We start from the raw sequence: 20,058 nt of genomic DNA, 5'->3' as shown, positions 1-20,058 counted from the left end.
GGTAATGCAGATCATCTGGAAGAACAGGGGAAACTAAAGGTAAAGTATGAGTACAGCTTTATCTTTTTCTCCTTTTTTCAATACCTATCATCACCTCTCTGGCTGTTGCTTCCTCTGAGGCAGGCAGAAGAAGAAAAAATACAGCTTGGTGTGCTAAACTGTTTGATTCTGCAAAGAATAAATGCAAAGCAAATGACTCAGCAGTGTGATATTGCAGCTGCAAGACTACAGTACCTAATCAGGAAATAAAGGTTTCTCTGAGCAACATTTGTTATTAAGTTGCATATACTGTACATAGATTGATTGTCGTTAGCACTCGTTCCTAGATGCTCTGTCGCTCTTTTAGAAACAGAAGATTAAACTCTTCCTTGCACTATAATGGTGCAAAGCGTGTGCACCATTGAAGTTCTCCAACTGGAGACTACGGGGTGCGTGGGGACTGTGGTGGCCCTTGTTGCAATACAGATTTCACCTTTACATAGTAGTGATGGTCAGCTAGCCAAACGTGGTCACAGTGATGAAGGAAGCCCTAGCCAAGTCACCCTTTGGGGGGGGAGGGGTTGTCTTTCGTCTCTCTTTAAAGCAGCAGTTGTTGGGCCATACCTACAGTCAGAATGTAGGAGGGCATTAAATAATGTTCCTAGTAATACTGAGCTGCCTCTCATGCTGAGTGAATAACATCACTCACATTCTTGCCCCAAATGCGACTCTTTTTTTCCCCTCTTTAGTGCTTTCTATGATCACCTGGGAATTTTGCCAGTTGCCAAGGACCTAGAATTGGTTCACTCTGCCTTTCCTGTCGCATATTGGAGATGTAGCTTTTTGTTGCATCTGTTGGGTGCCCCTTGGCATGCGAATATGTGTGCAGCAGCTGTCCTTATGACCTCTTCCAGATTAAGCACTCACTATTTGCCACAGTGGATGTAACAGGTTGTGTTCAGCACATTTCTTTGTTTGCTTAGGCCCAGTTCTGTGGCAATCAGTAAGAAAATTGAGCAAAAAGTGTCAAGTTTTGGAAGAGTGTGTTGGAAAATACAGCTGTCCAGATCTGTGTTCCCTTGTATTTCTAGCAGAGGTGTAATTGTTCTTTAAAATTGCTGTCACATGAGTAAGAGCTTGATACTGTGTAAGAATGGAGCCCATAGGACTCATCCTTCCACAAATTTCTTTGTTAGATCAAAGCAACCAACCATATTTATTTATGTCAAAGGCTCTAAGAAGCTTCCAGTTTTCATGTGAGCAGGCGATATTACCTGAGACCCCTTCATCTTCAGGTTTGTGTTTTATATTATCCTTGTAGAGGCTTTGCTTCCCAAAATTATTTGAGAACGGGCTGGGGGAGAAATCAGCTGTTTGAGGGGATGCATATATGTGGGATGTGACTGAAGTGGAAGTAGGCTCTACAAACTCCTTAGTTTTTTGTTCTATTCGTAATTACTTTTCTACCTTAGTTTATTCAGTTGCTAACTGAGGATGCCACTATTACTTAAATCATTCACAGTAGTATTTTGTGATCTCTTCTTGCTTGATGGTTGATGATTTCAGTGCATCTAAGCACCCAAAGTATTTACTGAACCCTTGAGTAAAATTTCTCATCCTCTCTGATTTAAAACTGCCAGTCAGAAGGATCAGTATAGACTTGTTACATATTAATCAATTTTGTTATGTTTTAGTATACTGGTGATGTAATTTTCTTTCAAGGTTACTACTCTCTTTTAACCTGAAGTCTTTCACTTTTCTGCAGTTCATGCTCTGAGACCAGCTGACATTAAAACAGTCACTGCAATAGGAAGTTTGCAAAGAGTAAGTACAAGCGGGAAATGTGCTGAGCGTGACCCATTTCCTCCACTGTGATGATGAAGTGAGCTGATGATGTAGTTTGAGGTCCTGGTTAGGGCGTTCAGGACTTGAATCTTTCCACAAGCATCAAAGGCTTCTGGTGAAAAATGACTGGAAATACCTGCTGTTCAGTGTTCCAGTATACCCTGAGTCTAAAAACAGCCAGCTAACTTTGTGCAGGAGGAAATGTGATCACAGTGCTCTTGCAGAGAACCGTGATATTTGATTAGAGTGCTTGGGTTTTCCTAACAATAAGCATAGTTGATCAAATAACTGGAAGAAGCAGCTGGGAAAATTCAAACTGGAAAGAAGTACAATTTTGGTGATCACCATTAGAACAAATTATTGAGAAATGCAGTAGATTTTCCATGCTGCTGAAGTGTTTTCTGAAGAGACTGGTTTCCTGTCTAGAAGGCAGAACCTCTAGAAGAATCTCAAAGATATAATTCTGATGTATAAATCACTAAGTAAAGTTCTCCTGCATGTTCTAATACAGTCAGATTTGGATGATCTTTACTTAATAGTTGGAAGTGAATACCTGAAATAGATTTGAGGCCCAGTTAAAAGCATTTAATGACAATTCTCAAGCTTTGAGGAAGTGTAGAAATGCATGTTGGGCAAAAATTGATAGCCATTGCAGGGTCTACAGCTGCGAAGAAATGAGGGAGATTCTCCCTTATCATGAAACAACTTTCAAATTTGAGGTGGTATTCATCAAGACATCATAATTTTATCTGAGACGAAAGCTTTCCATTAGAAAATCAGCACTCAGGGACACCTTGTGAGTACTTCCCTCTCTGGAAGAAAATAATTGTCCTAAATGCAAAGGTGCTTCACCCATATCAGATACATGGTCCTTTAGAGCAAGTCTTTTTTGTGCTAATGTCTTTGTTGCTTGTGGGTGGTGCCATAGAAAAAACATATAAATGATCTTTTTTTAAGGAATGTCTGCTTTCCTAGAGCAAACATCTCTGTCGCTGTCTCCTCCTCAGACTCTCTGAAATCAATGAACTTCCTCTGTTTATGTTAAGAGGTTTTTTACAGCCACCATACTGGCTAAGTGCCATCCATGTAAATTACCTAAATGACTTCAGGTCGTGTCCCTTGCTGAAAAGGAGTAGATCCAGAGAAATTTGGTTTAGAACAGCATTTCATTTGACTGAATTTGAGTTCAACTAGTCAAATTTTATTTGAAGTCATATGTAATAAATTCATTAATGAAAGCAGTAACTAAGAAAGCATTACCAGACTATGAAAATAAGCTGTAATAAGGAAGCTCTGAAAAGTAATTTAGGTCTGTGAGTAACTACAACACAATGGAGAAGAGTACGTAGAAAACAATGCTATCTATAACAGGAGTGGAATACAGTAGGGGAACAGCATGTGTAGAGCTAGTTTACCCCTTGCTTAATGCTATTCTTATTGCTTGCTTGTTCACAGACACCAGGATCTGATGTACATCATGAGGATTTACTCCAAAGGTAACAATGAATTGTTAGGATTTATAAGTGTCATGATACTAATTTATACAGTATCACAGTGCAGGAATTAGTCCCAAGCAATTCTTATTATTGTTTACTAGAGAGGAGGAGAAAGCTTATGTAAAATATAAAGGATTTTGAGACACTGGATCCTTCCCAATCCTTAGCTAACAGAAATTCTTTGTACTTATGCAAGATACAGAACTACCTTAAGGTTGCAATAACCTTGATTAAGAATCATTGCTGCATGATGAATCCCAGGTAGTAAATATCATCATCCACTAGTTAGAGACCAGAAAGCAGGGATTTATTAAAGCAAAGAAAGAACGCAGTAGTCCTGATATCCTGTCCTCTGCCTGAATGATTGCCAGTGCTTCATGGACAAGCCTTACCCCATTTTCTTCTTGCATGCCCCCTTAGCAGATCTAAATCAGTGAGTGAACATATGGCTAAACCTTGTAGATGCAAATCCGTGTAGCTCTTTTGAGTCATAGCATTCCAGATGAGGACTTGGTCCCGCACAAACAAACTTTAAAAGACTAATTTTTTTAAATGGTTGCACAAACATCTGTGTCCACTTATATGTGGGTGCACACAGAGAAGTCCCTGCATTACTGGTATGTATGCATAAGCACAATTACTGCAACGTGCCGGGTGTACAGAGACACAAAAAATTGGGATCTAAGACTGTGTTCTTACTCAGCAGTAGCTGATGACATGACGGTTTTGGGGAAAGAAAGGCCCCATTCTTAATTTCAGCAGCTGTCATGAATACACACTCTGAGCTGTAGAGTAGCTAATAAGAAATTGAGGCTGTGCTGTAATATAATTTTTCTTTGAGAAACAGAATAACAGCAACTTCCTGTTTTCTCTCCCCTTCCTATAGCACAGGAAAGAGCATCCTTGAAGTAAGCGTGGAAACTTTAGCAGGTGCGTCTTGCTGTCACACTGAAACTTGAGCAAATTGGTTGAACAGCATGCTGGTAGGAGCTCCAGGGCTTTGCTGGGCTGCAGAGCAGGTGCAGCACAAGCACGCTGCAGGGGTGTAAGGGAAGCCTGAGGGATGATGTACTTGGGGAACATGGGTACAGCCAGGCTGGGTTATCTGTGCTGGCTTTAAAGAGACTGTCCGAGTAGACAAATAGTGGTGAAGAAGGGGTGCCGCAGACTGCTGCAAGAGTCTTGCATGCCCAACAGGGATTTTTGGGCTGCTACTACTACCTACACCAGTCGCTGCTGGTGTGTGCTTGCTGCCCATGCTAGCCCAGTGAAATCGTGCATGGGTTTGCCTGTCCAGTACTCTTTCCACTGCCGTGTGTCAGGATTTACATTGGGGCTGCCATAGATGCACCACATATATGAATTCATCATCTATCAGCTGTTTCCAGCTGGCTCTGAAGGCAGCCTTTACTCGCTTGAAGGGTGTTGCAAGTAAAACCTTCAGGTCCACTGAAATGCCAAGTTGACTAGTGGATAGCTCCAGGGTCCTCCCCTCCAAATCTTCTTCCTAGTGTCTTAATGTCACCTCCATTTCCCTGTGAAAGGGGTTTAAAACCTGGCAACTCCTCAGCACTTCAGGAGGCTGTCTCTGGGTAGCCCTTCCCAGCAGCTTCATTTCTATGGCTGCCTGTATTTAAATCTTCCTACACTACTCATGGCTGACATGAGAGATGGAGCTGGAGGTTTCTGACCTGAGTGTGAAGGCAAACTTGGATGGCAAACCTCCACTTCAGAAGGTGAGGAGCAAAACCAGCAAAAACAGCTGCAGAAGGGCTTGGGCATACCTCTCACGCCTGCCAAGAGATTCTCAGACTTTACATTTTCTGGCTGTTCTGTTGTGTTTATAATGAAACGGCAGAGTAGCAGTCCCTTGTATGCAGAAATCGCCTAACCTATGCATGTCATTCAGCTCTCATTAGCAGTTTTAATCCCTCGGTCCTACACCTGTCTCCTCTGCCTGGCACAAAGGGAACAGCATCAGACAGCCAAGCCATGTAAGTCTGAGGGGTTTTTGGCTGGGCAGTTGATTTACAGGCGGCAAGGTGGAGGATGGAAGTCTTTGGTGCTGGAGCACTTCACTGGACACAGAGTATGTTCAGTACTGGCAGAGGCTGCACAAACATTCCAGGGACAGACCCTGCCAGTGTGGCTCAGTTGTCACCTCTCAGAAGCACAAGGAACAAAGCCCACTGTGCGCTTTGGAGTCTGGATCACCTGACTTAACATCAGGTCTCCCTCTTTATAGCTGCAAAACAAATTTTTTGGCTCAAATAGAATTAGAGGTGTGCCTACCAAGCTGTGTCTGCTGTTTTCATCTAAGCGCACATGTCTGAAAGTGAGATGCCTGAATATGAGCTAATTGCCCCAGGCTTTCTGTGTAGCACAGACAAGTGTCTAATCTTAACACATTTAGGAGAGAAAAGATTAATTCCACCTGAAGTCTCAAATGTTGTTTGATTTAATGGTAAAAATCAGGCAAAGCTTTACCTATACTGATGCCTTCATAGTTTCTCTTTTCCTCTCTGCTTTTCAGAGACCTCCTGCATCAAGCTGAAGAAATAGTGAAGCTCATGAAAGAGAATCAGGTTTGTTTAAAGCACAGGACAATTCAGAGAGCTTGGTGTTGAAGCAGAAAAAGGGAGAAATGTGATTAAATGCTTTAAACAGCATTCAAAAATAGCTTCAAAATAGAAAATGCCATTTCTTGAGGTTAATGGACTTTGGTCTTTCTCTTGTAAATAAGAATCAATTCTGTACCTTTCAAGTAGAGAGTTTTGTTCTGGAAAGTATCTCACCTGGTTTACGTTTGTCAGAGTGGATGAAGAACTTGGTAGGGAAGCCAATATGTTTATTTTTTATTGGTTAAGGATGAGACCTCTCCTAGCTACAGTCTGTAACTGTGCCAGTGTTTCTGAGAAGCCAACCCAAAATAGTAACTCTCAGTATCTGTCTCTTCAGTTTCCTCTTGGTCTTTTAGGATCATATTTTCAAAAAGGACAGTAAACATCTAGATAAGCTTCAGCTGATGTCAGTGGTTGACGCTGGTGAGAGCTTGAATTATCACTCATGGCTGACTGCTTTGTAAATCCCATCCTGGAGTTTTATGCATTCATTTTTCTTTTATTCTTAACCCCGAGGCATGTTATTTTGTAAAATGGTCTTGACATAACGGGGAAATGTAATTGCCAAGGCAATTCTGCTGTTGCCTCTTTGCTCTACAGGGAGCCCATCAGACTGTTTGTACATGGATTTAGCATACATTTTCGCGGAACTAAGTGGTTCCAACCAATACTCTTCAGGATTGACGAGAACTGCCTGAAAAACATAGCACAGCTGAGCACAGCTCTAGCTCTCAGATTTTTGCTCCAGTCTTCATCCCACTAGTGTGACCCAACCTCAGCAGTTCAGGAACATTAATGCTGTCAGCAAGCTGCAACAGTGATGGAAAGAAGCAGCATCAAGCTGTGTGCTAAGCTGTGTCAATAGACTCTCCAATGGCAGCAGCAATTTCTGGCTCTATCCTGAGCTTTTTATAGGTGTGCGTTCAGCTTTAATTGCAGCATTTACTGCCTAACCATCCATTTGCTGTCTCCTCTAGGGAAAAGCTGGATGGCTTATCAAATGGAAGTGATTAGGATGGCCATGGTTGGGCCATGGGCTACTGCTTCTTCTTGCTGATTTAAAGCCATAGCAAATCTTGTGTGAGAAAGAAAAATAGCAAATAGGTCTCTTATTACCCTATTCCTTCAATTTATTTTTTTTCTCCCAGATGATGGACTTCCAAAATGACTGGAAATTGATCACAGTTTTTTTTAGTGCTGAAAACCCATGTTCTTCCTGTGCCTCCACAGAACCGGTAAGCTTTTCATGGGGTGGTTTAGCAGTCAAGGCAGGTGGTTGAGATGCTTTCTCAAACTCTGCTCTCTTGTGAACCAAAGGAGTAGCTAGTTCCGGGATGTTGGAATGATTCTATCCAGTGATGTAAGCTCCTGGCATACAATGTGTTTTGTATTTCTAAACATCTGCACTTAATTTGTGATCCCATGTCTGAGATGCCTTAGCAGAACAACAATTTTACGCCTTCAAGTCTAAAGATACATTTCTTCCCCATCCCTGTCTTTTTTTTTTATATGTTGTCTAATTATAGGCAGTTAAATTTCAAGACTAGTTCTATGTTTTTTTTCTTGATGCTAGCTAAGACTGAATCCAGGATATAGCGCTCATTGGTAACCCTTCAGTACACGGCTCAACACGCAGGGTTTGTGACTTTTGGCAAATTGATAACTGTTTTTTCTACTAGTTTTGACAGCATTTCTCATCTCATTTACAGAAGAACTGCATATTGGACAACCTGGAAAAACTTAAAGCTGTCTTGGATTTTTTGTATAAAAAGGTAGGATTTATTCATCAACATTGAATACCTGAATCCTTTGCTGATTTTTCCAGTCTCCCCTACTGGACTACAGCTTGTATCACTGTTCAGATGACTTAGAATACCAGTCTCATTGACTCCAATCCACTGGCTCTGTTCATTGTCACTAAGTGTTTTATTCATGCTTTTAAAAAGCTGATGCATGCAAACAGAAAGGATGGACAAGAAACTGCTTCATTTTGCAACACAAGCAGATGTACCACTCAGTCTTTGTTTTTTTTAAGTGATTTCTATGAAAAATGGAGTATATCTGTCTAGGTCTGAAAGTCATTCATGTTTAACAGGGCTGTTTGTGAAAATAACTGATATCTAATTACTGGATGTGTGGAGCTACCTACACAGTGTACAGGCTGCTAATTACCTGGTGATGACTTTTACAGAACAGAGAAAGCACCCATTAAAAATATGTATCATGGATCTTTTTTCCTATTTTGTGCTCGTTTTAAGATCTCAGCATTTCTAAAGGTTTTCTAGCTGGCTGCGCTAAGAATTATCTGCTTATCTAGGGTGGTTTCTGGGAAATGCTCTGCACTGTGTCTTAGTCTACTAATGCATAGCAGACTAGATGCAGATATATCACTATTAAAGCAGACTATTAACTGTTTATCTGAAATATTTTAATAGCATCTTCTAAGAATTTTGTTTTGCTGGTTTGAAGGCCTAAAGGGTGTTCTAAACCTGCTACAGTTGGATTGCATCAGGCCACAACCACTTGTTTTTCTCAGACTGACTTCAACAAATGTTGTGCATGGGTGAAGTTCCACCCACGCATTCTCTTCAGATTCTCTCCACTATTATTTCCAGAATCTGTTTATGTGCACTTGTAAAAGTGAAATATCATTATGTAAATGGAAAACTGCTTTCTGCTTGGGGGAGAGGTGAGGCGGGATGCACGAGAGCTTGTGCTATTATACAGGGCTTTTCATCCCCAGGTTTGCATTGGTATGTTGCCACAAAAATGGTAGTTCCTAGGTCATTTGAGTTCAATTTAGTTGGCTGGTGGCCGCTTCGGTTATGTAAAATTAATAGCTGAATCTCAGTCAAGAAGTCACAGTCACAAGTACTTCATGAATTATGATCAACATTATTCTAGATGGCAGGTATAGCAGTAGAGTTCAGGACGGAATTGGCAAAGACTTAGATAATCGATTTTATGTAGGCAGAATCCCAGGCCAGAGGTAACACATGTGAAGCTGTAGACATAATTTACCATTATCGCTACTTGCTGATCTTTAATTGCAAATATAACATGATTAATTTTCACTTTATTACTGCAGATTCCCAGGGCCTTTGTAAACCTGGTGGATTCCACTGAGCTCACGACTTCCTCTCTTGCATGTCAAGGTTACAATAATGTCAGGTAACAGAGATTTCTTTAAATTCTTGACACTGTCTCCTGCTAGTGTTCAGACACATGACCATGTACACATATTGACTTTATAACAGAGGTAGAGTCTTCTGAACAGTTTTTCTGCCCTTAATACAAAAGCGTGTCAAAGATTTTAGGTCTCCACTTTGTTTCTGCTAAACTCTCTCTGCAAGACATATTTTTACCAGGAAGAGTAGGTGCTTTTAATCCTGCCAAGTTCGATAGCATATGTTTAAATATTGGGTCAGAGTGGGGAAAAAAGCCTCGACACTGTACAAGCACTGTTCAGCAACAGCCAAAGCATCGGTGTGTTATGAACAGTTTTAGCCACAAATCTAAAACACAGCACCATTTGGGCTGCTATGAAGAAAGTTAAGTCCATCCCAGCCAGACCCAGTACTGTGATTGTGGTCACAAGACTGCACAGTCTACCTACCCCCAGCTCTTTAGTCAGTGCTACTTCTGCCCTGCAACTCTCAAGTCAAAAACTCTGAAGGCTCTTTAAAGGTTTAAGTTTCTAGGTATCGATGTTCACAAAAGGAGTAACTGGTCTTAAAGCATATTTTTAGGCTATGTGAAAGCTACTACTCGGGCTTAGGGTATGGTAGGATGGAGAATATCCAACTTGTCAGTTCCTTATGGTAACTGCATCCCTAGATGCTTTCATCCATCTCCCTTTCTCAGTACATTGTAAAAAAATGTGAGTAGCTTATGTCCCAATTTAGTGTGGAGTAGGAGTGTGCACATGGACAGTTATTATGGAGTAGTTTACAGCTGATGAGATTACACTCCATCTTACTCCACAGTAATTTTTTTCCTGTGCTCATGGCATAACACACCATATGTACTAATATAGTCATCCTGAAGTGTTTCACAAGCTTTGCATGTACACAAACCAGGAGACGTTCTATCAGTCGAGGAAGGGGTCTGGCTGCTGCATAACCATGTGTTTAACAGCAGGTATAAGCAGAGGAGAAGATTTCCTTGTCAAAAGCAACTGCATGGAGCATTCTAGCTTATTTCTCCTGCACAGGCACTAAGGGGAAAAATATGAGACAGGTAGTTAAGAGGTGGAAAAGATGGATTGAGGAATATGGGCCTTGCCATATATTGAAGGCCTTAAAAAAAAAAAAATTAAATAGATCTGATTTTTTTTTCCTCACACACTAAAAGTAGTGTAAGAACCCCATTTTTAGGCATATAACTATTTTCATATATTTTATGAGGTTCTTCTGTTAGGCTTGGGTAAGATTCTGGTCCTGCGTTCATATTTCTTTCATTCAGCAGCAACGATAAAAGCACTTTAACAGAAAACTCCCATTTAATAGGATTAGCTAGAGTTCTGTGAAAACCAGAGAGAGTCTGATCCTGACAGGTACTTATCGCTTACATCTGCAAACCCCACAAAAAATTTTTTCTCGGATTCCAGTCCATCCAGGCATTTTCAACTGAGTATACCTTTGCTGGAACCACGCTAATCTTAAATGTATCTTGTATTGTTCCTACTTACAGCCTTGGGAAGTCTGAGTTCTCCAACTAGCTGTAGAAATATGCAGTATGCACATGTTACCTTGCAGGTCACAAATTTGGCTGAGATTGGTTAGCTGCCTGACAGTGCCTGGCTATCCTTTAGCATATATAAACTTTTGCAGCATTGAGCTTCCATCCACATTTCTAGATGCAGGTCTTGTTTTCAGATACAAAGGCAAAAGTTCCTGTGGAAGTATTTTGAGTGTGTTCAATTTTCCTATGTGACTATAGAGAGGGAAATATCTGAAAACTAGTGCAGCTGCTATTTTAAGGCTGAGCATGCTGCTAGCTTGTGAGACCCTGTGCTAATCCAAGTCTGGCATACTTGTTATCTGAATAGGCTTTCAAATTAAGCAGCAATCCAAAGCTCTGGATGTGGAAATATATATCATTCTATGTTTATATCAAAAATTAGGATGTTCCATGTAGCTTTCTCAATATATGCAACAATTTAGTCTTCAGTGTATGCTTGTCAGTGGCTTAAAAGAGTTTGTGCTGTCTTGTTTACCAAAAGTTCAGAATGCTTTCACGTTTTTCATTCTTTTCTGCAGCAATCCAGGCAGGAATCAGTGCAATTGTGTTGCTGAATGCTCCACATTAGATGATAACATATTGAGGTGGTCCTATCAGGTATGGCATCTTCTGTGTTGTTTCGCTCTCATATTACTAGACATGTCTATTCATTTTCCAGATTGGACTGAAGTGAGGCTTTAAAGGAGGAATAGCAGTGAGGAAGTTGAGTAACAGCCTTTTTACTACATGTCCACAGCAATCCTGACCCCATTTCTTCCATGAGGAACACTGGACATAAGTTCTCTCTATACCTGAGTGATTTTAGTGTCTCTTGAAGTTTCTAATGAATATATAGCTTTTGGCAACCTAGAATTTGTCATATCCCATCAGAGAAATGATCCATCTTGTCCAGTAACCTGCCACATGATTTAGAAGAGGGGAAAATTTCTGTTAAGACAAAGACAGTTGTGCTGGAATTCCTTTTAGAAATGACAGGGAGGCAACAAGCATTTCATTGCCTTGCTAAGCTTGCTGCTCTTTCAAAGAAAATTATGGTAAATCAGTGTAGTTTTCTTACAGCTACAAGGAGTTTCCAATTATTGTGTAAGATGATTTCATTAAATTACTCTCTTCGTTCTGGATTACAGAATTTTTTTATTGTGGTTTATTAGGGATGGGGATAATCTTACTTCACTTTAAGACCTGACGAATTGCACATATATTACACTCTCTACCTGATAATACTCATCTGATTAAATGGTTGTCTATTCAGGATGCGTGGGAAAAACTGCTGGAGTCTGAGAGGTTTGATCAAAAGGATGACTTCACTGTCATTCTTCAGCCTTATCTCCAAGAAAGAAATCTGCTGCTCAGACTGGTGAGTAAACTCGAGTTGCTCCATTATTTCTGGATTGTATCTGCTGAGATTGAGTGCAATATTCAGCTGGCTCTTTCGTGTCTAGGCTGTGTGTAATGCTAGAAGACAAGGGCAGTCAGGCACATGCAGAACACACCTCAGGATCAGACACAAAGGTCCTCAGAGTGGAGCTTGCTTCAAACAGCATCAGTCAGAGATCCTGTGTTTTTTGAATGCTATGTTCCTGGAGAAAAATCAAGTCATGGCACCTCTGTGGATTAGGTCACGGAGTGTCTGGAAATTGTCCGTGCTGCTAATTTTTCCATATCTTTGTAGTCATCAGCATATTCATCCCTGATTATGCTCATGTGGTTTTGGCAACAAAGGCAAAAAGTGGGTAAGAAGAAGTATTTAAAAGTGGGTAGGTGGAAAAAAGATAAAGGTTTTGTAAACTGTGTTGGAAAGTAGAGTTACCTCCCTGCAATGAGACTAATGCAGTCTGGGAACCTGGGAATGAATTTTGTCCAGATTTTGTATCTGGTATAGCCAGTGGGGAATGAATATAGATAGGGTTGCCTAGGATGTCTGTGGTGGGTTGACCCTGGCTGGATGCCAGGTGCCCACCAAAGCCGTTCTATCACTCCCCCGCCTTCTCAGCTGGACAGGGGAGAGAAAATATAACAAAGAACTTGTGGGTCAAGATAAGGACAGGAGAGATCACTCACCAATTACCATCACGGGCAAAACAGACTCAGCTTGGGGAAAATTAATTCAATTTATTACAAATCAACCAGAGTAGGGTAATGAGAAATAAAAACAAATCTCAGAACACCTTCCCTCCACCCCTCCCTTCTTCCCGGGCACAACTTCACTCCCGGAGTCTCTACCAACCCCCCCCAGCGGCACAGGGGGATGGGGAATGGGGTTTACGGTCAGTTCATCGCATGTTATCTCTGCCGCTTCATCCTCCTCAGGGCGAGGACTCATCACACTCTTCCCCTGCTCCAGCTTGGGGTCCCACCCACGGGAGACAGTCCTCCACGAACTTCTCCAACGTGGGTCCTTCCCACGGGCTGCAGTTCTTCACGAACTGCTACAGCATGGGTCCTTTCCACGGGTGCAGTCCTTCAGGAGCACACTGCTCCAGCGTGGGTCCCCCACAGGGTCACAAGTCCTGCCAGAAAACCTGCTCCGTGGGCTCCTCTCTCCACAGATCCGCAGGTCCTGCCAGGAGCCTGCTCCAGCGTGGGGTTCCCACGGGGTCATGGCCTCCTTCGGGAACCCACTTGCTCCAGCGTGGGGTCCTCCACGGGCTGCAGGTGGATATCTGCTCCACCGTGGACCTCCATGGACTGCAGGGGGACAGCCTGCCTCACCATGGTCTTCACCACGGGCTGCAGGGGAATCTCTGCTCCGGCACCTGGGGCATCTCCTCCCCCTCCTTCTTCACTGACCTTGGTGTCCGCAGGGTTGTTTCTTTTACATGTTCTCACTCCTCTCTCCGGCTGCCGTTTACTGCCTGTCCCAACTTTTTCCTTCTTAAAAATGTTATCACAGAGGCGTTACCACTATCGCTGATTGGCTCGGCCTTGGCCGGCGGCGGGTCTGTCTTAGAGCGGGCTGGTATGGGCTCTCTCAAACACAGGGGAAGCTTCCAGCAGCTTCTTACAGAAGCCACCCCTGTAACCCCCCCTGCTACCAAAACCTTGCCACACAAAGCCAATACAATGTCAGACATGATTTTGCCAAAAGTGATCTTTAAAGGGAAGTTCAAAGGTCAGGGTTGTCTGACATCTGGCAGTGAAGAGGGAAAATATTACTTCCTAGATAATGGTTCACACAGAGCAAGGTATCAAAATCCAACACATAGCATTAAGTGGTTATTTGTAAAACAGGTTGATGGTGAGTCATGGTCTGGTTCCTGGGCATCATAACAGCTCCTTGAATTTGTGGTAATTCCATTGCTCCCCTCAGCTCAGTAACAGAACAAAGTGAACTGGGAGAAGAAATTTGTCTTCCAGGAAGGTTGGGGTCTGCTAACATTGCAAAATTTTCCTTTGCTGCTGGGTTGTCTTAGGCTAGGCTGGTTTTGTTGATGGCTGGTCTGTGTGCAAATGTCAGACTTTTAACTTTCATGGCATTACTTTTTCTCTTAGTAAATTGCTCTGTTATTGCCTTAAATGGCATCTTATGTCATAGGTAGATTCTTTATTTCTTCTGATTTGTGATTGACCTGCAGGCTACCATGTGTAATCTTCCAAACTCTTCCAACAGTTATTTTGATTTAAAAATAAACATGATCTCTTAAGACAAATTCTGCTTGCTTCCACTTTTAAAATGCATGCAATTGTTAGCTAAAGGAAGTGTTGTTTATTCCAAATCATTCATGAGATCATATCTGTGTGTCTCCTTGATTTCCTGTATGTCACTATTGTGATCGTGCTTTGTTGTTGCTCTGGTCTTCTTGTCCTGTTGATGTGCAGTCCCTTCACTTCTGCCTTACAGCAGTAGGTACAGCAATCACGTACAAGAACAGCACCTGTTCTGTCTTGACACACCAGCAGTAACTGAGATCAGCAACAAGTGGCTTAATGAGAGTACCAGAGATTGATTTTCTTGTGGGTGTGAATATTATTTTATAGATTGAGACCTTTTGTGGCTGACTATGTCATCTTTCCATACTCTTAAGTGTTTTCTCATGCTCAAAATGCTTTCCCTTTCAGGGCAGGGATGGTTTCATTACCACATCAAAGGCACAAGTGGTAACTCTGGAAGAAGATTATACATTCATGGCTGTGGGCCTCTGGAACAACATGGTAAGCAGTACCACAGACGCTTACTGGACTTAGTACAGATACCTGGTAGCAACTCCACACTAGCCGGGCTTTGAGTAGCAAGGAGGCAGGAGAAGGAGGAATATAGGAAAGAAACATCCCATGACTGCTATCCTCAGCTGTGCAGAGAGACTGCTCTCAAATACTGCTAAATGCCCTACACTCCCAAGACAAATCTCTTGCTGTTCTGTGGCTGCTACTTACTACTAAGAGCTTTTTAGAAAAGTCTCCAAAGTAGCCCCTTGGGAAGTCTCAGGCAGTAAATGAGCTGTGGCAGACCCTTCTTTTGCTAGTCTTACCTCTATGACGGTGTGGCACAGTGACAACAGAGGCTCATCCTAACCTGAGATTATAGCGATTATACTCTTCTGTCTGTTCTGCTCTGTATCCATCCCCCCTCTTTACTAATGAGTCACATAATGTTGTCTCTTCCTTAACCATCATCCTTCTGCTGCTGTTGCTCATAGTAAAAGGGTGATAGATAGCCTCGAGAAGCTCCTGTTACTTCCTCAAGAGTTGGATGTCCTACCCAGCTGAGGAAAGCCAAAAAATGGTGTCTTCTAATGGGTGGGAGAGGGTGTCTGAAAGAAACATGGACTCTCGGACCCACTTGACCCTGAACATGATGACCAATTCTGTAGCAGACTGTTTTCTTCTGCAGTGGTGAGCTGCTGACACACAGCATTTGTGCATGTGACAGAGTGGCTGTGTGTACATCTGGAGGGGTTTGCATTTTAAATTTATGATGGGGGAAAGTGAAGAAATGGGAGTTGCTTTTCGAGATGAAAGAGACAAAAAAGAAGGCATATGGTTTTGGACTCACCAGAGCAAAGTAGGATGTTACTGCTTAGTGCTTATTATGTTTGGATATGCCCTGATACCACTAGTTTGGGGTAAGATGTTGATTTTACTATTCCTTCTGACTTAGAAACTTTCAAAATTTTCTGCTTTTTTTCCCAATAACCTTCTTATATACAATCTTTTTTTTTTTTAATTAAGAAGAATCTGCAATGGCCAATTAAGTTAGATTAAAGATAAAAGACTTTTTTTGTTTTGCGGTCCATGTGTTAATAAGATTTTCATCTAAGAGCACCTACTATTCCTGTGTCTGTCCAAATTACTCTAAGCATGGAGGAAACAAAGTCTATACTGCAACCGCCTTTTAGTAAACCAGATTTAAAAATAAATCCATGCAGATTGGCATATTCTTGTTTCCTTTTATGCTAATTCTTGCAGTAGTAATGCTGTTGTAGCCCTGATCATTTAAAGAAGCAGGATTTGCAGGAAGATGCTTTTATTCAACCAGATGATATAGCTAGAAAAATCATAGTCAATTTAATAAAACATCATAGAATCATAGAATAGTTCGGGCTGGAAGGGACTTTTAAAGGTCATCTAGTTTAATCCCCCTGCAATGAGCAGGGACATCTTCAAATAGACCAGGTTGCTCAGAGCCTTGTCCAACCTGACCTTGAATGTTTGCAGGGATGGGGCATCTACCGCCTCTCTGGGCAACCTGTTCCGGTGTTTCACCACCCTCATCATAAAAAAATTCTTCCTTATATCTAGTCTAAATCTACCATCTTTTAGTTTAAAACCATTACCCCTTGTCCTATCACAACAGGCCCTGCTAAAAAGTTTGTCCCCATCTTTCTTATAAGCCCCCTCTAAGTACTGAAAGGCTGCAGTAAGGTCTCCCTGGAGCCTTCTCTTCTCCAGGCTGAGCAACCCCAACTCTCTCAACCTTTCTTCATAGGAGAGGTGTTCCATCCCTCTGATCATTTTTGTGGACCTCCTCTGGACCCTCTCTAACAGTTCCATGTCTTTCCTGTGCTGAGGGCCCTAGAGCTGAACGCAGTACTCCAGGTGGGGTCTCACCAGAGTGGAGTAGAGGGAGAGAATCCCCTCCCTCAACCTGCTGGTCACACTTCTTTTGATGCAGCCTAGGATACAGTTGGCCTTCTGGGCTGCGAGCGCATATTGTCAGCTCATGTCCAGCTTTTCATCCACCAGTACGCCCAAGTCCTTGGCAGGGCTGCTCTCAATTCCTTCATCCCCCAACCCCTTCAGCCCCCAGTACTGATACTGGGGGTTGCCCTGACCCAGGTGCAGGACCCTGCACTTGGCCTTGTTGAACCTTATGAGGTTCACATGGGCCCACTTCTCAAGCTTGTCCAGGTCCCTCTGGATGGCATTCTGTCCCTCAGGTGTGTCAACTGCACCACTCATCTTAGTGTCATCTGCAAATGTGCTGAGGGTGCACTTGATCCCACTGTCTGTCATTGATGTTATCTTTTAGTTAAAGTTGGTAGGACTTTGGTTAGTTAGTAGGAGCCAAAGAGTTAAAAATTGATCAGCTGTTGAAGCTCTAACCTTGGAACAACCATGCTGCATCCAGTTATCTCCTTTGCTGTTATCTGTGACATTCCTCATGATGATCTCAAAGTTCCTACCTCAGTTCTTCTACCATAAAATAGATGCCATGATAAGATATATGTTGGCTTCTTTATCATTGTTTTGCCTTAGTCCCACTAGGCAATTAGTTTCACTAGTCGAATGAGCAAAGCAAACACTGAAAGTCAGATTCCTGAAGTGTGAATTAAACATTCTCTCTGTTTCTGGATGTTCTCTGTAAAGAAACTGAGTTACTTTAAATGCCCATGTCTCAGTGTCACCGTCAGTGTTGGAGATACTTACCTAGATCACACAATTACCATCACCTAAATATGATCTGTAAGACACTAGAAAGCAGTGGCATATCCTCCTCAGATACAATTATAAATATTGAAGCTAGTTGGGAGCAAGCCACGCAAAGTATCAGCATCCAATCTGCTGTGAAATGTGGCCCTTTACATCTGCTTAGCACAGTTTTTCTGTCAGCAAATTTTTTAATTGAAATGCTGAATGTGTTTTCAGCCAGTGCAGAAGATGAATGCTTCTGACTGGAGAGGGACCACAGTGCTAACAGTTTGCCAGCCCATTTTGTGCCTCTCCAGCAGGAATTGTTTGGGGCCAAGTGAACCAAATTTGTCAGATTCTGAGATCCATCTAATTGTGGCAGTAGATCAGCCTGAACTAATATGTTTTCTAGAGTTTATCAGTGGGAAACTGGCCTTCAGCTTTGAGTAATGTACTCTTATCAGACTCTGCAATTAGCAGAGTTCATGTGCTTCTAATGGGCTTTGCTTTCATTTTTTTTCCAAGTCTAGACTATAGTGCTTTTTTTTTCCTATGGCCTCTTACTGTCAGCTTTTTAGATTTCAATTTATGCAGAATCTAATACGAGGCATCTTGAATAGTCTTTACAAGGAGTCGAGATGAATATTCTTTACAAGGAGTTGTGATAGTATCATCCCCAGTCTGAAACAGGTATATTGCCTCCTCCAAACGCAGGCTCTGTAGAAGGGGAGAGGGCCAGGATTTATCTTCTGAAGTATAACTCATGCAGACACACTCAGTCAACTCAGCACTGATTTCTCTTTCCTGCCCTCTCAAGTTCTTACACTTAGCTTGCAACAAATTCCTTCTGTCCCTTCAGATGATTTTTTTTATTTGCAGCTTCTGCCAGCAGAAGAGCCGCCTTCTTTCCCTCCTCTTCATTCTTCTGTCCCTAGCTCTTTTCTGCACAGACTTTATTTGGCCTCCTGGGCTTTGTGCTTAGCATCCCATTCTTTGGTGTCTTACTCTATTCTTGTCACTTTAACTGCTAGGAGCATTTTGTGGAAACAGCAGAGGTGAAAAGCTGTAAGGAAAATGAAGTGATACTTTTAAGGATGGCTTCATTAGGGCCAGTTACCCAGACTCAGGCAGTGAGCATGCTGGGGAGCCACCAGAACCAGAGAATTGTCATAAAGGAGACAAATACCAACTTTGCCTTATTTCAGTGTTTTTCCTCAGTGTGAGGTGGTTCTTCTAGTGAGGGTACAGCCTAGGTGATCTGGAGGAAGAGCAAAATGTGCCAAAACCACATCTTGCTACTGTTTTGAAGGGAGACTACAGGAATGGTAGTATTTCCTTCACAACTCCTTTTCCCCTCTGTTTTCCTGCTGCCTCTTTGATTTAGTGGAATTTTCTCAGTATAGCTGACAATCATCAGAAAGGCACCTCTCTGGGTAGGTTCCTTGTCTACCTGTGATGGTATTCTGCCATGATGTAAAAGCAGATGATATGAAAGATGCTTTCAGCATAAAAAGCACTAGCAGGTGTCTTCACCCAGTAAAGGTCACTCCAGTTCTACCAGGAATTCCAGTTAATGGTTTATGCTGACTCCTTTAAAAACAAAACAAACAAACCCACAATACAGTATTGGGAACTGATAGGAAATCAAGATCATGACCTGTCAAGCAGCAAACACAGCAGAATGAGGAGGTGCCCGAGAACAGCATTGAGACAGTTTCCCTCCTTCTGCTGTATCCCAGGCTGCCCTTACCTTGTGGCTTGGTACCAGCCACTTTCTTGGAACAATTACCTGCTTATTGGCCAAAGGGCAAAACCTTGAAAATCTAGTGGCAATTGGTAGTAGGACTGCACTTCAGTCTGGCTGAGAAAAAGCTGAGCTAGCAGGTGCTAAGGACTTGTCCTAGGCATGGCTGGATATTTTACCAAAACATGTCTAGCCATCTGGTAGCAACGCGATTCATACACTAAGCACATCGGAGAACAGTCAGCTAAATGACATTGGGTAGCTAGGAAAAGCTGAGAGAGGTTGGTTGTTTACTTGGACGGCTTTGATGTTTACCACAGAGAGCCTGATTGATTAATTTTGGCAAATGCCTACAATTTTACCTCTGGAAATATATCCGGGGGCAAAGCTGCTTTCATGTGTATAAAGAACTTAGACAAGAAGCTCTTGCTTTTGTGTTTGCCGTTCTTCTGTGTAACAGAAAAGACCACAAAAAAACCTACCCTGCCACCAAGAGAGAAACTGAAACCAGGCAAGAACCCAAATGGGAGCAGCACCACAGGAGGCTGCCCATGCCTCTCTTCGGCCTTCAGGACTTTACGCTGACTTAGAGACTGCTGCAGTACCAGAGCAGACCTGCACACTAACTGGCCTGCATGACAGATGTGCTAGAATTCAGGGGAGGTTTTGGCTGACCACAATGCAGACTTGGTGCCCAATTTCCTGACCACGACTTTGCAGCTCTGCTGCATGGGAGCTGTCGGTCTTTGCTGGGAGAACAGTGTCTCTGAGTCACCTGGAA

The 20,058-nt window shown here is 42.4% G+C and overlaps 1 protein-coding gene across 1 annotated transcript in view; it reads left to right on the top strand.

The window, feature by feature from the left end:
- The first annotated feature begins 3,279 nt into the window (after positions 1 to 3,279).
- The window catches only part of PLB1 (phospholipase B1), a 79,354-nt gene continuing 62,575 nt past the window's right edge, over positions 3,280 to 20,058 (top strand). Inside the window, exons 1-10 of the mRNA XM_030036002.2 lie at positions 3,280 to 3,320; positions 4,207 to 4,250; positions 5,230 to 5,314; positions 5,854 to 5,905; positions 7,090 to 7,176; positions 7,651 to 7,713; positions 9,030 to 9,112; positions 11,203 to 11,281; positions 11,937 to 12,041; positions 14,744 to 14,836. Of these exons, the coding sequence (XP_029891862.2) occupies positions 5,891 to 5,905; positions 7,090 to 7,176; positions 7,651 to 7,713; positions 9,030 to 9,112; positions 11,203 to 11,281; positions 11,937 to 12,041; positions 14,744 to 14,836 (525 nt within the window). The 5' untranslated portion in view covers positions 3,280 to 3,320; positions 4,207 to 4,250; positions 5,230 to 5,314; positions 5,854 to 5,890. The remainder of the gene's footprint in view (positions 3,321 to 4,206; positions 4,251 to 5,229; positions 5,315 to 5,853; positions 5,906 to 7,089; positions 7,177 to 7,650; positions 7,714 to 9,029; positions 9,113 to 11,202; positions 11,282 to 11,936; positions 12,042 to 14,743; positions 14,837 to 20,058) is intronic.

The sequence above is a fragment of the Aquila chrysaetos genome, chromosome 13 (genome assembly GCF_900496995.4).
Source record: "Aquila chrysaetos chrysaetos chromosome 13, bAquChr1.4, whole genome shotgun sequence".
Classification (NCBI taxonomy): domain Eukaryota; kingdom Metazoa; phylum Chordata; class Aves; order Accipitriformes; family Accipitridae; genus Aquila; species Aquila chrysaetos.
This window is presented reverse-complemented; position numbering and strand designations above follow the sequence as displayed.